Here is a 20,921-nt window from a genome sequence, read left to right as displayed (position 1 = left end):
TCTCTTCAAGAAAGTCAGAAGGTTAAAATTTGAAACTAAAATCCTCAAAGACTTTGTGATAATAATTATGTGGATTAGTCAATTAGATATATAAAACTATTAAGATTTATCTACATTTAAAAAGTGTAGTGCTTAGTGAAGTAGAAATAGTTTATTATAGATATGATATAATACCTAATATAAATATACAAACCCAATGTATATAACACAGTCAAACCTGCCTTAAAGTGGAACACTTGTAAACGGTAACTAGATAACAGTGGTCAGTTTAAGCCCCCCCACCCCCTCCATCCTCTCACACTCCCATCATGAAATCATGATAAGAAACAGCATTGAATAGCTGATGGCCACACACAAATGTGATTTTTTGCAATTTCTGTTCCATTTTATGGTTTTAAATGTTTTGACTTTTAGATTAAACATTGGTTATTTCCATGATGGATTAATAAAGTAAATTATAAAGTTAGAGTCGGACCAGAATTAATAAAGTACTAACACATTTATTTATTTAAAGATTACAAATTTATTTACCAATCATGAAGATGCCTTTAAGAATAGATACAGATAAGTAATAAATTACATTATATGTATAAAAAGACACAAACAATTTTAATATCCTCCATGTATCGGTACATGTAAACAATATCACACATGGTTCTCTGATTAGTTTCTTGTGATACATGCATAACATCAATGGCCACCTCAGCTGTTAATCAAAGCAATCTGGGTCTTACACGTTTCAACTAATTTGATTGCAAACACAAAATATTTACGAATTGACTGCTAACATTTCAGCACAAATGGTAAAAATATGTCGCTACAGCAACAAGTTTAGTTCATTGGCTAAGAATTCAAAATTTTCCCTACATATTTTTTCCTTTTTGCTTAAATTTTTAATTTTAATTTAAGCCATTGGAAGAAAAATACTTAACCCTTTCACCCCTAGGTAACTTAAGTCGACTCTACCATACATTTATCTGGATGAGTCCATTATGGTCAACAGTGATGAAAGGGTTAAAGATAATTGTCCCAGCTTGATTATCAGACAAAACTATGAGAACCTAGATTGATATATAATAGGTCAAACATATTAAAGAAACCATTTTTACAATCTCCTGTGAGTGACTGACCACTTAACGCAGGTTTGACAAGAGTGAGTTTCTAAGTATATAATATGTAACTATCCATGGGTTAATAAGTGTTGTGATCTCCATTTTGGCTAATGCATATTAAATAGAGTTTGTAAATACAGAGTTAATGCAGAAAAGTTTTATGGGTTAATAAATATTGTGATATCCCTCATACAAAGAAAACTTTACCCGATACAAATATTGAGTTTGAAAGTTAATGCAAGTATAGTTATATAACTAGTGTGTTTGTGGGTTAATAACTCTTGCGATGGCACTCTTTGCTGAATAAATATGTGTTCATAAAATACAAACAACCTATCAACATGAGACGCAAGAATATATTGATGTAATGTTCTAACAACAGAGAATCATAAACTGTACAATTTCCCAACTTCATGCACTGCAAACACTGCCAAAATCGTCCCATGCATCTGCCATCGAAAAATAAATTTACATTTTTAACATGAACAGAAGAAGAATGATCATTCCTGCCTTCAGCTACGGCATGCTGCGTCTTGCTATGACAAGTAAGGTTGTCTGATACCTGTTGGAGATCTTCACATTTCTTGCAAGCCCTTAGCTACATAAAGGAAAAGGTCATATTACAAATACCCAAGGTAACGGTTAAATGTGGTAGATACGTATACCCAGGATAACATAAAGAATAAGGTAAATAGCCAGGCTCATATTCACTCAGTGTTAATTTCACCCTTCCCTGTGGAAGTTACAATGTGTCATTTGTGGAATACATATGTACTCAAGTCTGCTGTCAGGATGGCCCTGCCTTTATAACATAGGGTGAAATTGAAAAAGAGTGAAAGTTATGCTTCAGTGAGTATTTTCTGGTAAAGTGCATCGGAACAATGGATAAGAGATTATGTACAAGAGAACTCTGTTTAATGAGGCAAGGGAGGCTACCCAGTATCTGTTAATCACTCTTCATAGTTTACCAGTCTGATCTGACCTCTCAATCTACATTAACATTTTACGTTTCATTACAGATTTGTGGTAGCACCACCATGCAGGTAACAGCTCCAGTTACCTTTCTGATTATTTACCATATGTCACTTTGTTCTGACCAATAGAATGGCTTCTCTCTTGAGATAGCTTGGGATGTGCAAAATATGCCAGAATGCTTTACTAATTTAAATATAATTTGTATTACTTCTTTGTAACATATGCATGCACTGTTTGTATATCAGTATTTCAAGTTTCCGTTTGAGGGATAGATTACACAACCAATTCCTACGAATTTTCTCCAGCATTTACACTTTGGAATTAGCAACCTGGTTTGTTTCATATTCATCTAACTCCTTCTAAATTACATACAGCGTTTATAACAAAATCTTTCAAATACTGTTGTAAGAAATCTTTTATAGTGCTAATCTATTACTGGAGTTACCAGAACATTGTTTGGAGTGGAGCTTTTTCAAACCTTCAGTGTTACATAAAATACGGAAGTGGATTGAAAGATCTGATCTGAATGAGACTGATAACATAGTTGTCAATTCTAAAAATGAGTAAATAAAAGTTACAGCAATACAATTTTCAACAATAAGAAACAAAACTGTTAATATACAAAATGAATATATATAGCACACTAAATGTGACATATATGTATAGAAAAGTGATTAACAGATTTTTAGGGGTAAAGCAATCTATGATAAAAATTATTTGCTGTGAACCGTTGAAATTGACTCTACTGTTACAATGTATACTATTATTAAACCAGTAAAATCTATATCACTATTGAACCATTAAAATTTATACTACTGTTAAACCAGTAAAATCTATATCACTATTGAAACATTAAAATTTATACTATTATTCAGTCATTAAAAATGTGTACTACATGTATTATTTAACCAGTATAATGGACTCAGCTATTGAATTATAATATTAATCCATTAAGATTTATCTTATTATTATAACATCTGAATTTGCCTTAATCGAAACCATAAAACTGATGTCCAACAACCTATATATATCAGTAAACCATTTAAATTGTTGCTCTTCCTAGGTCATTAAAATAAGTCCTATGCTTCAGCCATGTATCAGTTTTAATATCATATACCATAACATAAAATTTGCCCAAAAAAACATGAACAAGATTCAAACCCTTCCATAGAAAAAAGTAATTCTATAGGTTAGTTCACAGCAAACAAACTTGACTGAAGTACCTGGATAACTTTACAGAGAGGATGGAAGGACCAAGGAGTCATAGACAGGAAGTATAACACTTACCCTCAGGATTTCAACACGTTTGTGTTCCTCCTTCTTTTTCTCCTCCTCGAGACGCTGTGCCATTAACCTAGCCTCCTTTATTGACTGATACATTTCTGCTTCCTCTTTCTTTCGCCTATGAAATAGCATTCATAGAAGAAATAAATCAATTATGGCAAAATTATGGCAAAATAACTCAAACTGATGTTCTGGATCAAAATGGAAATGGAATATTCCAATGAAAATAAAGTAAAATTCAATTTTCTGATAATGGGAGATAAAAATGTCTACTGCCTATACATGTACTATCAGTGAACTTCATATTTTTATTCCTAAAAATAGCCAGTGTCCAGTGAAAATAAAAACATTTTGTTGGAGGCAGCAACTATGCCGTGTTATATTTTTTCTCTATAAATTGTTTTATTATTCATTAAAGCATACCATCATAACTTAGATACATAAGTTATGTTTTGAGAAATTAATTTTGGCATGTAAGATGACAGACCTAATGTCCTCCTCCAATTTCTTCTTAGCCTCGTCTTCCTCACACTGTCCCCGATCCATTCGCTGCTTCAGTTCAAACTCCTCCTGTTGGCTGTCAATTTTAATAAACCATACACTTTTACTTACTCCTGATTTTAACAGATGCTGATTTTATTTTACTATTCCAGTCTCAACTATGGTAAACACTAAAAGATAAATTAACATGTAAATAACAGCATATTATACATTGCTGAAAATTGAAGAGAAAATGTTCTGCGATTAAAAACTTCTACACTGGAAAAGCACTACAATATGACCTTTGACCTTGCAAATATAATTATTATGGCCTTGGCAATAGGAATCCATCAGTGATACATGGCATACCATCTAGTGTTAATGTATATATACATCCATAAAATATGATTAATAAATGTCCACCAATTTACAAGTTTTGTTCCAAAAATTTTGACTCTTGCGGTGACCTTGACCTTGATCTTAAAAAGTGTCATGCCAGGTTTGTTTAAAAAGTATTCATTAGTTTAGTAGTTATGGTCAAGACAAAGAAAAGTTACTGGAATAAAGGACAAACATACATGGCCAAATCATATTATGTACTATCAAAGATGTCACATATTGGCAGGAAAACATATCTACCGGTAACTTTTAACCTGAATCATGTACATGTATCATTTGGAAATCTATATCTTGAAAATTGAAAATTTCAGACGTACCTTAATTTTTCCATTTCCAGTTCCGCCTCTCTGAGAGCCTGGTTCTTAGCCTCCTCCTCCAACATCTCATCAATCTTCTTGTCTTTTGCATGATCTCCCATCACCCATACCCATTCATGACCGTCACTGCCATTAAGGAACTTAACAAAACCCTTTCTTCCTATAAAATTAATAAATTTCATAACCTCAAACTATTCTTTCAAGATTATATTTTTCTAATTCATTTGTGATTAATAAAACTTTAACTTGTAGCTATTTTTTTTATGGTAAATCAAGAATAAACAATTTTGTTCCTGAGAGATTAAATAACTACATCTACCATCTTTTTCATCATTCCAACTAAATCTATACATACTTAAAAATTTAACTTCAGTATCCTGGATATCATTTTTAAAGGCTCTTGCTTCTATTTTATACGAATAGAGAGGAATTCCGACTAATTTAACAGGAGAATGCTTTCAATGGATGTAAACAGTAGAAAAGGGGTGGGACTTCACAAGCTCTCTACCTTAACAGCAATTTGCATGGATATACATATCATACAAAACAAAAGTCTACATTTATTATATATAAACACGAATACTACTACAGCAGCAGATACAGGCCGCTGTATCACATAGCCTAGATACCTACAACAAATCAATTTGACCCCAAAATACGTAGCAGTACATGTATATACCTGGCTTTCGCTTCCTTGGACACTTTTTATCTTCTATTTCCAGCTTCAATTCACTCTCTGTCCACCTGCGTACTTGCTCCTGTCAATAGCAAAAGTCCACATGTGTTGACAAATAGATTAATACTTGGTATACAAAGTAAGCAAAGAAAGAAATTCCACAAAAATATGTTCACGAAATTATAAATGTGATCCTGCGATCTGTTAACTATTCCTGAGAGGAGGTCATGATCAAGTTCAGAGAACCATTGGCTGAGCTCTGAAGGGTAGAAATCATTCATTAGAAATAGCAGTTGGCTTTATTCAGCGACTTGAAAAGCATTTACGCTATCTCTATTGTACTTTTGACGTGCATTCTCAAAATGTTTTGAGGAATCATTGATTTTTTTTAAATATTTTCTCATAATTAAAACTGTTCTGAATATTTGTTGGAAACAATTGAGTAATCTTAACTAAATAATTTTGAGCAGGTGTCTGCAGCATAAAAAGGATATTATATATATATATTTTTTCCCTTCATATAAAATTCCCCCCAAAAAATCTTAAATTTAGCTACTGATCTATATGATCATGAAGGTAGGGAATGTTTGCATTCTTAAATCTTTTCTCTGAGACAAACTTGGCATACTTTAGACCATATTACTGAACCAAAAACATGTATAAACTATTTATTAAATCAAATAATGTATCACTATGAGTACATGATGGGCTGAATAATATATATATTTATGTTATATGCAACATAATGGTAAAACAAAATTCTTTACTTCACTTGCGATGGACCATATGAGACCCCATATTACTGTATTGATCCTGCAATAAGCCCAGAGAGCCAACATGGAATTTCTGACTCGAAGTATGGGTGGGCTTATTACAGGACAATGAAATACAGAACTGCAATAAATTTAGGTGGACTTATTACCAGACGTAGACTTATTGACTGATTCACTAATAGAGTAGTATCATACAGCACTCTACCTTCTTAAAAATCAAGTATAAGAAGAAAGGTGGAGTAGCAAGGAAGATATGATTTGAAAAAGTATTGATGATGCCAAGCCAATTGCATCCTGCTAGACAAAACCCCACCATAAAATGTCCCATCACGGAGAGCAGTACAAAGATCATACCTCACGCATTTTAACAAAAAGGACTTGTTTCTGTTCTTCCGAGAGCTCTGCAAGCAGCTCTGGGTCTATGAACATGTCTTGCAAAATCTGCTGCAGCATTTTGGCAGTTTGTGTCAGCACTCAGTCAATCAAGATATGTGGTCAGCTTGACCAATCTCCAATCTGTTACTTGTCAGCTATGACCCTTTGGACCCTTGACCAATTGGTACCTCCTTTGACCATCTGTTCCTTACATGGTAGAAGCAACTAGTGAGTTTGGCTGGACATGAGCTGCACTAATCTGCAAGTAGAAACAAGGAATGTCTTTATTTATTGTGTTGAATATGGAGAGCAAATTACAACTAAAACTCTAAATACATGTACAGTATGATTGTCTTACACTACTACCTTCTGTTCTGGATCATTCTGGCAGTTACAAACTAGAGTTGTAAGCCGAGGCTAACTAATACCCCCTGCTCCTATATAAACCAGAACTGTAAGCTAAAGGCTTACTAAGGCAAAGCATTGCAAAGTATTAGGAGAAGACTCATATAGGCTAAGCCTGTTGTCTAATCCTCTTGTTCAATTGTTTTTGTCCAATAAAACATTTGTTGAAATCGAAAGCAATAAAGTCTCCCACCAGTAAATATTTCTTTATTGACTGAGCTGTACACTTATTTAAATATATATGTCACTCGCATACTTCCTGTACTCCCTTTCAATGCCAAAATCATACTTGCAAACGAAATGTTGTTAGCCCAGATGAACAAATTTGCTAAAATCGTCCTAGTAGTAAAGGAAGAGATATGTTAGGACAAAGATTTTCAAGAAAGGGATATAATCCGTAGAAACTGGGAGCATAGTGCTGGAGGAGCTGTGTGGAGAAGTAATTTTCAACATAGGGACATTTCTCAGTAAAAAAAGGGTCAGATTGGAAAAATAAAACCTGGATACACAACATCAGGTGGTAATTATCATATCTAAAAACTTTCATGGAAATTAATGCATGAGTTTTGGAGAAGATGTGTGGGGAAGCATTATACAACAAAGGGCAATAACTCCGTAAAAAGGGTCAGAACGAAAAGAATAATACCTGGATGCACAATTTCAGGTGATAGTTATCATATCTGAAAACTTTCGTTGAAATTGGCCCCATAGTTTTGGAGGAGTTGTTTGGACAACGATTTTTCAACAAAGGGCCATAACTTTGTGAAAAGGGGACAGATTGAAAAAATAATCCCTGGATGCACAACTTCAGGTGGTAGTTATCATATGTGGAAAGTTATGTTGATTCCAGTATAAAAAGGATGACAATACCAATACACCAGAAATGACTATGATGAAAATAAACAAATGATTTTATGCAAAATACTTTGTGAAACATATCTGATAACTTTAAACAGAGCAAAGCTATTAGGAAATCTTGAGATTAAACAACTTGCAGGTTACAAGCTTTGCACAAATTAAACTATGTCCTACATATAGTCTGTTTCTAACAATTGTATCTAACAATTGACTTTGGTCATACAGTAGAAAAATGGCAAACACTATAAGTGCCCACAGAGACGTCACAAAAGCAGAAAAGGTAGAAGTCACAAAAGCAGAAAAGGTAGAATTAGCTAAATTGACCAGAGGTCAAGAACATGAAAGACACATTTCTAATTGTATATATATGCCGAAATGAAGTTGGCGATACATGCATATTGAGGGACATACACACAGGAAATTTTCTGTATTTTATAGTTATTTTGAAAGCAGTTGATTTTCCTTAAGTTTGCTGGCTTCATCATCATCATGACAGGTGTAACATTATATTCTAAACTCCAAAAGGTTATCTGTTTGGGGCCATGCTCCTTGCCACCAGCCAGCACTTTCCTGCAGTAACAGTTTCCTATGTAAAATATCAAATCTCATCCATCAACAGTCTGCACCAAAATACACTTGTATGTCTGTAGTGTGATTAAATTATTGATTGATTGATCCATCAATCAATCAATAACCAGATCAATATTGAGTGTTAATACATTAGTTTCTTGATGTCTGCAGTCTGTCATGCTTTGTTTTGTTTAGTCCATACTTGCCAACTTTTAAACATTTCCATGGGGGAGACTCTCCCTGCTCAAAATTAAAACAAAAATATAATGTGTAAATACACCCCCTAGAAACAAATTTACCCTTTAAAATGACATTATTTTAAGTTGTTTTCAGTTGAAATAGTTAAATCTTGGAACAAAGGAATAGTTAAGCAAATTTAATGGTTGAAAATATTGAATCTAAGGGTCCAAAATTGGGAGTCTCCCTCCTAAATAGGGAGCATTGGCAAGGAATCTTTACAGTAATTAAGGTACCTAGGGCTGTCGACTAGACAGGTCTGTTTTATAACACTGTAAACAGATACCTAAAGGTATTGTACATGTCACATACAGGATTGTATATAGCAAGCGTATTGTTATTTTGTTATTTATGCTGACGGGTTACTGACAATTTATTCAAATGTACTTATTTTGGCAGGGCTTGATAAGTTACATAATCCTATTGTAGCCGATATAAACAAAATATTTAAAAAATTGAATATTTTGTGAAACATCACATCTGCACTAGCTCTCACTAAGATGGATATGGAGCTCAACACAAAACTAAGTAATAGAGTAATGGAGCTAAATATAAACGTCTAACCAATGAGCTTTTACAGATGGATGGACAGAAGAGGAAAACAATTAATTCTCCCTTCACTATGTTTTTGGGACATATTAAAATGATTTGCTTAATTAGCAACATGTATCTATGTATTTTAACTTCAATCATATGCAAAACTATTTTTGAAAGAAACATATTCTTGGCAAGTTACAAACATTTTTATTTTTATTTGACCTTAATATGTTCTTTTCTTATTATTATTATTTACTACAAAAAATCAGAGAATTTGACAGTCTATTGAGTGAACAATGCATTGAAATACTTAAGGAACACGGAGGATGATGTAATGTAGAGATTCCTGGGCAAGTTTTGTAAACAGTTAGACAGCAGTTTTTTTGTTGCTTAATCTTAGATAAAGTACAAATTCACATGCCTGTAGTTTACAAACAACAGCAGTAAGAAGATGTTTCACCCGTTAAACTTCCCAAAGAAATTAACCTCTCCTACAGATTCAGGTTTGCGATAGCAGCTTAGTGTTCGTAAAGGCCTTGTTATCTTTGAAAATTCAACCAAAATATACTGGTAATTTTGTTTTTAACATATTGATCAGATGATAAAATTTATTCACAAAAAAATAGATTCTATTTTTTTTTTAATGAGCATAAAATATTATTTTTCCTAATGAAAATTTGCAAATTTAACTTTAAACTTTTTTTCAACTTTCAATTCTTATATTTCTTTTACCACCAGCACAACTAGTTCAAAATGTTTATGTAATGTTGAATTGTACTCAAAAACTCCATGCACAAAACATAAAGAAGGGACACACAAACCACTATATTGGATATAATTAATGGCCATTAAATACTTCTATTGATGAATTGTATTGCAGCTGCTGGCTTAGAATGAATATTTCCTTTACATTTCACAAATATATGATCTTGCCAAAGAACAAGAATGTTTTTTGCAGACTAGCAATTTGCAACTTAATAAGTGTAATCTTTCATCTCCTTATCCCTCCCTCTTCTTTAAAAAGAAACATTTGGACTGCTTTTGTAAGGATACACGACAGGTCTTGTTTATATTATATATAGCTTCAAGAACTTAGAGAAGACAATTTCATTTCAATACAATTTTTATGAATTCAAGCTAACCATACATTAATTGACTGTTTGAGACCATCTCATGAGCTAAGAATTTGAATGTACTGTATCGGTGAATCAGGCTGTTGGACTGTGTATACATGTATGTATATGTTTATATATGGGTATATAGGGATAGCTGCCAAGTTGTTAGTGACAGTGTCATCTGCATCTTTCAATACCATAATGGTCTGAATAAGGCCATTTGTTTATTTTAGATTTCATCACAGTCAGATTTCTTTTCTGTGAATCAAAAGAAAAATAATGTGAAATGACACTTTAGTATTTATCGAAGGACTCCAATAGGTTTGGTTTTTAAAAACATGAAATTATTTTCAAAATACATACAAACACTTGTTTTTTCATTAGGACAGCATTAATTATAAGCTGTGTAATCGTATGGTCATTATTGATTAACACACAAGATCATCTGTAAGCTAGTATTTCTACAGTTTTATATCTTTGCGATATACATGTATCCAGTGTACAGTAATTTTAGTAAAGACAACAATGAAACATAATTTTTACATATTTCCTTGCACATTATACTTGTTTAGAGTTATCTCCCTTAATATCTTACAATTCTCGCATGTAATTCTGAATTTATCCATCCAAAAATATTTAAATACATACATGTATTCATTCTAATGAACACTTCAAATGTTGTGTCTTCTGCTGATCATAATCAATACCACTTACATGTATTTTTAACCATTTTTTTTGTCAAACTCTTTAGAAATCATTCATGTCGAAGTATGGTATCATGCATCCTTATCATTAAGGCCCTTTTGATCAATAGTGAGTGACCAAGAATTTAAATATGATTTGTATGTTTCATAAACCAAGATGTTTAAGCTACATACTCCAAAGAAATACTGGCAACTATCAAATAGTTATCTGATAGTTTTATCAACAAACATAAAATCAAAGAAGTTCAACACCAAAATAAAAAGATATTAGATTTTATATAAAAATGTCTCTTCAATTTCTTTTAAAAAACGAAACATCCATTTGTTCCCAATGCATTTAATTCTAAAATATATGATAATTTTTGAGTTACGTACAATCATTATGACTTGGTACTAAAACTATTTCCAATTAAATTTGATTTGTGTACCCCATACCACTGTCAATCAACTCGTCCTACTATTCACTCCTACAGGGCACAGCAAATATCATTTCTGGTCGTTCATTTCGTAACGTGGAGACCGTATTTTATCTTTAAACTTGATTACATGAGCTAAGCTCATTCAAGACATTTATATATGCAAAACTATATGAGGGCAACTATACAAGGTTTTCAAAGTGTCTTTGTTCAATGTTCAATACTAATTTTACAGGGTGCATTATTCCTTTGTGGCGGCAGTGTAAACTCTAAGGGGTGTATAAAGGCTATTTCTATTCCTGCATTGTCTTGTCTTTAAAAGTCCCACATACAATACCCTTAATACATAAGAATTTACAGTGCTATGTTTGCATTATTATAAGACTGTGTTTTTTCCTGGGGAATTTTAAACCAACATGGTATTATATATGCTAACAGGTCTGCAAGTGCAGCTTAAAGCCGACAGTGCACTTTTTATATCCGGGAGACCCATACTTGTAACATAGCAAGCACAAACAAAAATGTCAGCACTTCCTTAGATACAATAGCCGGAAGAGATAGCAGTAAAAATAATTTATATATTTTGTTTAAAATCTTGACTGAAACCTTTTTATCTTGCACTGTCAGCTTTAGGATATATGGGCATTGGCACCTAATCACTTTGAAATATAATAACTTCAAAGAGTTGTTTATGGACTTAATAAATAAGGATCACATTTGAAACGAAAATCAAAAGTGATAATATTCGTGCTTTCTGAATTTTTTAATTACTAATCTGAACAAGTTCTAAGTTTAAGGGAGATGAATCCACATAAATTGTAGGTGTAATTTTTTTAATTATAAACTTTATTCATTTTACGACAATTATTGAGCCAGTTTACCTTATTGAGCCGTTTACCAACTAACATTAACCACTTGTTGGCATGGATGGTATAGCTATAGTTTACAAGGGGTCTTAATGTGGAAGAGAACCTGATCATAACTACATTATGTATCTGTAGTTATATAGCTAACACATGTGGTTGGGCGGGTGACCGTATACCTTTACAAAAGTGTTAAATTATCACCAGTGAATAATTGAGGATGTTCCTATTGGTTGTTAAAATACCTCAACGATCTTCAATCACTTTAAGTAAAAGTAAGATGTCAAATTTGATATCTCCAATTTTACTGTCGCTTTGCTGTCTACAAATAAGTCCACTACCAAACGTATAAAATATTAGTCAGAAAACTAAAACACCCTGGCTGTAGACTTACGTATACTCCTTCAGTAGTTTCTGGGGATGCATACTAACTTCCTTGACAATTTTCATTTCTTCGTCATGGAAATAACCTACATGTAGCCAATCTAAATCAGGTGAGATACTGGTAGAGCTTGGACTGACCTAACCACAACTATGCCCAGCTCCTATAGATCTTGAGACAACAATACAGACAATATCAAAAGAGTAGGTTCCAAATATAGTTTTTGGAGAAAAAACCCATTGCATTTTGTATCATTATAATAAACAGCTAAAGAAAACGATTTTAAGGTAAAGCAAATTTCTCTCAACTTGGCCTATTCAATTCCCAATGCCAGATTTTGCCTATACAGTATATATACTTCAACGGTATAATACATTACTAAGTCTCAACAGGTTTAGAATTTCAATGTGTTCAACAATTGTAACAGAGGGAGATATAAGACAATTTATCCTTATCTAAAGGTATTGTTTACCAAATTAATTCTGAGTACACAAACAAATTACATTCTATTTCTATCACCAAACATGACAACTTTAACACAAATTCCTCGTGAATAAGATCAAAGACAAAATTTATTTAAATAATTACGGTATACAAAAAACTGCAACCAAAACTTCAACACAAATTCCTCGCACAGAAGCTATACCTAAGTCTTACGGAATTACAGTCACTGTCACAAGTGTATGAATGTAAACCAAGAGCTTTAATAGTAAAGGTCATACACAAACAATATCTGTCAAGTGGTCGCCACTGTACTACTGATTACCTAGTGCCTCTCACCTGTACCTCACCTGTGTCTATATAGGCACACCTGTCTAACCTGGAATCTTAATTGTCATCTCATAACATTCTGCTAAATAAAACACCTCTGCTGATGCCGTACTGTATTACTAGTATATATACAGGTATATGTATTTATACTATAATATAAATGTTTGCTGTTTATCAAGTAGTACCGGTACTTGTGTAGGGTAAAAATATGACAGAAGATTTCTGTAGAGAAAGGACCAATGTGTTACTGCCCTTGCATCAGTCTATACAGCTAGTATACATTGTATATGCTTTATTGTTGCCCATATAGTCTATTTTCATCATGCACATACATCATATTAGCTGTCTGTATGTTTACACTTCCTATAAATTCTGTGATATACCAACTGACATAAAATACTTTCTACATGTGTCAAATCTAATCAAACTTATCTATGTTTCTGGGTTTATCATCAAATGATGATAATTAGATGATAATTACTATCTGACAGGCATTTGTTATTTATAGATATATAAGCAATGTAAGTTTACAAATCATGTTTCCTCATGTTAGTTACTGCTTGGCGAAATTTGTTTAAGGATTATTATCAACCATAATAAAAAGATACTTGACACCAAACAGAATGATTTTTTCAGCCCACTACGCTTGCGATATGTCCTCAGGATAAAATTTAAATGATAATGTGTCTTTGACCAAATTTAAAAAAAAAAACTTAAGTGAAATGGTATTGTACTGGATTAGCTTTGTGGTAAAAGGTTATTGTGATATCACATGAACTGTGATCCTGTGTCTAATGCTATTTATAGCCAATGGATGATGTGGGTGGAAAATAGCATACATTACATATATACATGTATGTACATGTAAATATTACCCTTTACATATATTTCAGACTCTGAAAGCTAAAACAGAGTCCAACAGTAGTTAAAGTAGAAATATTTGTAGCGAAAAAATAAAATATATTATTTAAATGCCAAAGTATATATAAGAAAATGCATTCCATATAAACAGACAAAAATAATTGCGAACAAAAATTCTGAAGTTATAATTTCATTCCATATTGTACTGTATAGGTAGAGGACATCTAAAACCACTCACGCAATCAAGAATATATTAATAATATCATCTTTCAATATGTTTTTCATTCTGTTTACATACTTCTTACTTTTCATATCTATCGATCAATGATATAGGGCACATTCAAACCCCGTGACTTTTTCCGTAATTTTGTAAAGTGAAAAAAAAGTTTCATAGAGATTCTTAATTAATACACATTCCCATATAGAAGCCCTTGACAAAAAAAAAAATGCATTACAGATGTGAAAAATCTAAAAAAATAAAATCATCGGGTGTAGAGCCGATGCCGTACTTCTGATCTAGGTTCTCTAGGTTCCGTTATCCCTTGCTTGGATACCCAGGGGTATGCAGGGCGATTGAGGAACGGGAAACTAAAGGCAATATTCAATCGCAACAAGCTCAGGATAGGTTGGTTTCTTTATTGTATGTCTACCGTCCTGAAGAAGCCCACATGTTCGGGCGAAACCGGTAGACATACCTATCCTGAGCTTGTTGCGATTGAATATTGGCTTTTAAAAAAATAAAATAAGTATTGCACTAAAATTTACTTCACATGATAAATAATCACAGAGCATCAAATAAACATGAGACTGTATGTTACATCTATTTATAAATATATACCTCCTTATATTAAATTGGGGTTGTAGATCATGATATTAAAGGTCCAAATTCCAAAGCAGTTCCATGTACACTTGAAAGTGACCCTTGGATGACCATGCATGCCCATTTATCAGTGGACAACATTGTCATAGGCCTAACCCCAATCAAACCAAGTAGGTTAACTTAGAGCTTGCATTGGTACGTACAACTGGCAAAGTCCAGATCTCCCGACACTTGCAGGAATAGGATTGTGTAGCTGGTTTTATTTACCTCGAGCAGTCACCATACCATACATTTGTCAAGTTAATAATAGGTAGGACTGTATCCCATAGTGAGTTAAACCATATCTGTATAAGCTTGTGATAAGAGTTCCACAGACTTAAACGCTGTTAGTATTTTAGAATGTCTTCCTCTGAACAACAAACAAATGGGATATGAGTAAAAACTGCAAGATGGTGTGAATAGTTTTACTACTTTAAGTGTTTGTCGGTGACTTACCCCCCGTGGCTTCAGACAGTCAGCGTACAAAAACCTTCCGCAGTCCGCAAGGCTATAAGCACCATGAAATGAACATTATCAAATTTCAGACGACATGGAAATCATTCAAGGGAAACGAGCCGAAACGAAAAGGCAGTGACATACTTAAGTTGTACTCGTTGATGAATCAGCATTCCATGTATAACTGTGTCCTCATCATCCAGGTCTATTTCTTTTTCTTCCTTCAGCTGTCTTATATTTTGTCAGACAAGTGCTTTCGACAGGTTTTTCGGTGTTCAACTTCCGCTCCCGGGTGCAGTGGTTTTCACGACAGGTGGCGCTGTACAAACACGGAAGTAAACATTGCAAATGTATCGTCCGTGACTGCATTGTGTTGATTCTATTGATACTGTTAGACGAATAGACTAGACGTCGGGATTTTAACTTAGGTGTACAGATATTCACAAAAATACAGAGATTTAAAGTATTGTCATATTAACCAAAGATGAGATATAGAGAGGCGTGTACACCAAGTTTAACTTATGTTGCCGCTAAGCTAACAATGCATTGTCGATAATTATTAATATGTCTAAATCGCTAACACGTCTAACATATCTAATCCAATATCATTTGAATTGTACTAAATAAAAAAAATAAAGGCAAAATAAATTATAGACTGAATAATATATTTATATTAAAGTTACATTTTAAGAGTCTCTGATTTTAATATATAAATAGTATGACATTTATTATGTAATTTATTACTAGGCATTCAGTAAGTAACCAATGAAAGGAAATAATGTGGCTCTAAGCAGAGAATTAACGACATCGCCATGTATAGAAGCACAAACAAGAGTGAGGCATAATCAGAATCAATGGATTATTCTCAACAATTTGATTGATAAATACCCAACATACTCCTCATTGTCAGTGTTACTTATGTCAATAAGCAGAGAGGTACATATATATACGTCTCTGTCATTAAATAATGGTCACCTCGCTACCATGCAACGACAGAATAAAGTTATTCCGGGAACAAACGTGACAACTTGATAAATATCATCAGGGTCTTATCCTGTAATATCACTTCCCTTTCGTCGATAGTAGCATATACATGCATGCATACCCATGTTACCAGCGATGTTCCTGTTGATTCGCTATATCTCAAGAACACGTCATGAGTATGAATAAATGTGTCCACGACATGACTAATAAACTACTCTAAACTACGGAAGAGGAATAAATAATAGCCTCCATATAATTCTCCATTTTTTATGTGTTGTTTAAAAATGTACATTTGAAGAAAATGAAACGTTGTTTAAAATAAACCAGGGTTTTCTACAGGAAAGGCTTAAATGTACATCAGATTTTACAGGCGTCTTTATAGCACGGTTTCCAACCACTCTATGAAATCCCAGTGTCGCCCATTGCTAAAAATTTATCTTCACGGGTTCTTAGATCTCTGATGACTTAAAATACCATCCGAGGTTTGTAATAATAATACATCATTGGTGACATACAAAACTTACAAAATATATTATCTTCTTATGAACCAAAACCTTTGTGTGATGTGGATCTCTTCATTAAAAAGCCTTTTGAACGTACGAAGGTGGCTTTCAATGTGCCTACGTTTCATAGTAATGGTTATATATAGTTCTTTTGTTTATTTGCAGTGCGATCCTTTGAATGTATATTGTTTGGATAAATAATGAAATAAAATTTAACTTGATTAAAATTGTTAGTCCTTGGTTTGACCAGAGACGTATATATATTGTAATATAAACGTCTCTGGTTTGACCACGGAATTAGATTAGACGATCGTTATAGGCGGTTCGGAGTGACAGGGTGGCTGATACATAAAGTGTTAGAACAAGCAAATTAAAATATATTAAAAAATCGCTAGTTTTAGGACTAACCTATTTTATTGTGAATATTAAAAAAGCGACTCATGCATATGTGTGTCCCCATCCCGACTCAGAATCCGGGTCTTCTTTCGGTATAGAGAAAATATATATCACTAGACACCAACATTAAGAATTCTGTCTTTCTTTTCTTACATTCATAGTCGTATTATTGTTCAACGGCTGTGTCTACTTAGACAACTGTCTTCATAATATGACCTTAATTAGCTGTTGCGAGGACGTTTTTTTATATATATATACTTGATCAGTCTGCGTCGTTTTACTTTGTATACCAAGGGAGATAACCCATATGGTCTTAGCGACTCAGTCCTGGAAGTTCAATGCAAGTTTTGAACTATTTATGATTTTGTTTCAATTTAAATACAAAATACCTAATGACGAATATTGGATTAATTATGATTGTCTAAAAACAAAAAACAAAACAAAAAAGGGAAAAAGGAAAAAAATACAAGAAGACAGACAGAAAGAGCAAAAGTTAGCACCCCTTGATTTTTTCCCGCTATACGATATTGGAGACCACTCTGCAGGAGGATGCAGAGAGAAAAGTAGCTAGGTGTCCTGACGCCATGCGAAAGTTTTAAGGGGAAGTTAGAAAAGATTTATAAAACCACTCTAGGAAATGAGAAAGAGCGATGAACAAAGCAGTCTTTGCCAAAGATTTGTTCCAACTCAAAGACTGTTAGTAACGTGGATATTAGATTATTAGAAAAACTAGGAGTAAGAGGAAGTTCAAATCAAAAAGTGTCAAATTATATTTACTGACCAAGATTTGATGTAAGCCTCTATACAAAAAACGCACCATTGCATACCATAAATTCGACCCAATCTTAGAATCGTGAGATGAACTAAAAATCGAGGAAAACCGAGGTTTAACGAGATCCGCGACGTTGCGAAGAAGACAAGATCAAAATCAGCTCTGAGACCAAGTGAAAAATGATACATGTACTAAGTTTACAGGAAATAGCAGCTGTAATCGTCAGAGTATGGAAGAATGGTTGTGACGGTTGTGCAGTTAAAAAGCAAAGAGTCAATGCTATCGGAGAGAAAGGCTCCAAGATAGTCGACCAATTCAGGACTAAATTGTTGCTGAAGTTCGAAGAATATATATAGATTCTTCGCGAGCGAATATAGCTTATACATGAGTTTCCAGGATATTAAGAACACATAGCTTATTGACCAGAAAAAAAAGCACAAAGGCATCTTGACGGTGGTATAATTTGGCCTTGCATGAGTTTACGGACCAATACGACACACACCAACTGATTTAGGTAACTCTGAATATTATCAAACTTCTCAACACAACTAGAAGATAACGAGCTACTCCGGGGAGATACAATTGCGATACAAAGTTCGGGAGAGCATTGCAAGATGGGTGATCGGGTGGTGCAGTGGATAGCAAACTTATACCTTTCACAAAGGCTGACTGGGGTTAGATTCCCCGATCGGACGTGAAAAGGTATGGGGTCACCTGCCCGACCACATGGTTTTTCTCCGGGTACTCTGGTTTCCTCCCACACAAAGCCGCGCTAACATCCGGGCGGGCCAACAAGAGTGATTAATATAGGTTAAATAACTCGTTTCATAATTGTTGTAAATTTTTTTTTTATATTTTGTATGCAAGATCATCATGGAAATGAATATCAATGCTGTAGAAAAAAATCCGAGGATATAGAATAGAATGGAGTCTGACCATTAGAGGCTTCATTGATGACACGGCGATTGCAACAACCACACATGTACACGTGCAGGGCTGCAGGCAAGATTGGTGCGCTGGAAGAGGTTGTGAATTGGGCATGGATGAGGTTCGGTTAAAACCTCGTTATATTTACGAGGTATGATTATGAGAGATGCTACATATCTTGTAAGTCCTGAAGGAAGGCAGTAACATCAAAACGTCGTTTCAATCTCATAGGGAAATGGTTCGATGACATACTCGGTAACATCCACAAGATTACCCAACGTTAATTGCACTAGAGGATGAAGAAGAAGATTCGACCAAAAGTCAGGATTCTTCTGGACGACAGCATGGCTGATGCTACTGTATGAAATACTAACGTCAACAGCAAGGTGTTTCGAGACGGTGGATGCAAAAGTGACCTAGTATAAGCTAGGTTCCATATGGCAAGCCAAGTTAACATTTATTCAAGAAGTAATGTCGATCCCGAATTTCATATAGAAATTAAATGAGATATCTTAATTAAATACATTTGTATATTAGATATTTTATAATAAGATATCTTATTATAAGATATCTTCTTATTTAATTTTCTATAGAATATATCTTATATCATTTAAATCTGTTATTTTATGAGATATCTTATATAGAATGAGATTCCGTGGCATTTAAATGCGAAACTAATTTCTCCCCCCGAGAAACATTCAGAGCACGTCTTTCAGAGGCTGCTATTTCACAAAATCGTGAGCTGGACTCCGACATGATGGCGACAGGACCACGTGTTGACAGCAAACCTACTGTCTTTTCTAGTACTACATATACTATAAGATATCTTATGAAGTATATGAAATATCTTATAAGATATATTACACTGTATATAGAAAATTAAATGAGATATCTTATACAGCATATGAGATATCTTACATAGCATCTCATTTAATTTCTATATAAGATATCTGGTGTATCATGTTAGAAATAATATCTCGAATGTATGAAATAAAGATATCTCATATACTATATAAGGTATTTCACTTTATGAAATTCGGGATCGACATTGCACCTTGAAGAAATGGTAAGGTGGTTTGCCATAGTTTTATCATCTTCCATCCAAATACAAGTACCACTGAGATAAATCGTTGGGGAGATAACAGTTGCAAAATGCAGGCGGGGGTCACACTTTGAGACTCCAAAGACACAACGACTAGAAATAGGGGCGTTGTTCACTGGGGTCGGGGAGGCAGAGAGTATGCTGGAGTTTAGGGATATTAAATGGAACAGCTTCGTTATTTGAAGACAGCGGATAAGCTTCTCCCATTTTCAGCTGTGGGAGAAGGCAGCGCACTTAAAGTGGCAATTGGTACAGAAAGAAATCAAAAGTGTTAAAGTGAAACAATCTGATAAACCTTAGCAACGGAGATGACGATTGGTTGAAATGTGGAAAGATGAAGCCCTTCTGGGTATCGTTTCTGTGTGTATAATACGCTACCGTGCCTGTGGACAGTGACGTGTGTGGAATGAGGTCCCTGATGACTGTCTACCGAAAAAAGGCAGAAAGGAAGCCCATTTATTGTTCGATATGAGCCGGAATGGATTTTCATATGTATATCACTATTTGGTGTATACGTATCTCCCTTACAACTGGCTCTGGCGTCAGTCAACGTGCCTATGCAGGGACTGCCACCATTTGCAAAATCCGGTCTACCTGCAGTTAAATCTATTGTACTCCCAAAAAATGTCTTCATGTTACCGGTGGTAAAGTTGACAATCAAATAGTTACATACAATACCCAAATAAATATATTTATATTACATGGAAACATTATGTTACATGATCTATAGATAAAGTAGTATCATATTTGATAAAAAAAAGTATTGTATATATCCATTATAATCATACTATATAATCAATCCCGCCCCCCCC

At 33.8% G+C, this 20,921-nt stretch overlaps 1 protein-coding gene across 4 annotated transcripts in view; it reads right to left on the bottom strand.

Moving 5' to 3' along the window:
- Positions 1–15,744, bottom strand: part of LOC110453913 (SH2 domain-containing protein 4B-like) — a 29,421-nt gene extending 13,677 nt beyond the window's left edge. For 2 of the 4 annotated variants that reach the window (XM_021503141.1, XM_021503146.1), the window contains exons 1-7: positions 15,570–15,744; positions 6,371–6,650; positions 5,247–5,325; positions 4,568–4,727; positions 3,859–3,948; positions 3,375–3,489; positions 1,675–1,710 (exon numbers count right to left, since the gene is read on the bottom strand). In XM_021503141.1, coding sequence (XP_021358816.1) covers positions 1,675–1,710; positions 3,375–3,489; positions 3,859–3,948; positions 4,568–4,727; positions 5,247–5,325; positions 6,371–6,469 — 579 coding nt within the window. In that variant the 5' untranslated portion in view covers positions 6,470–6,650; positions 15,570–15,744. Of the gene's footprint in view, positions 1–1,674; positions 1,711–3,374; positions 3,490–3,858; positions 3,949–4,567; positions 4,728–5,246; positions 5,326–6,370; positions 6,651–15,425; positions 15,525–15,569 lie in introns of those variants that run through there. The other 2 variants (XM_021503142.1, XM_021503143.1) reach the window with 2 other exon arrangements.
- Positions 15,745–20,921: the final 5,177 nt, after the last annotated feature.

This window comes from Mizuhopecten yessoensis, unplaced genomic scaffold (genome assembly GCF_002113885.1).
Source record: "Mizuhopecten yessoensis strain PY_sf001 unplaced genomic scaffold, ASM211388v2 scaffold7547, whole genome shotgun sequence".
NCBI classification, from domain to species: domain Eukaryota; kingdom Metazoa; phylum Mollusca; class Bivalvia; order Pectinida; family Pectinidae; genus Mizuhopecten; species Mizuhopecten yessoensis.
Note: the sequence above shows the minus strand (reverse complement) of the source record. Positions and strands in the feature narration are given on the sequence as shown.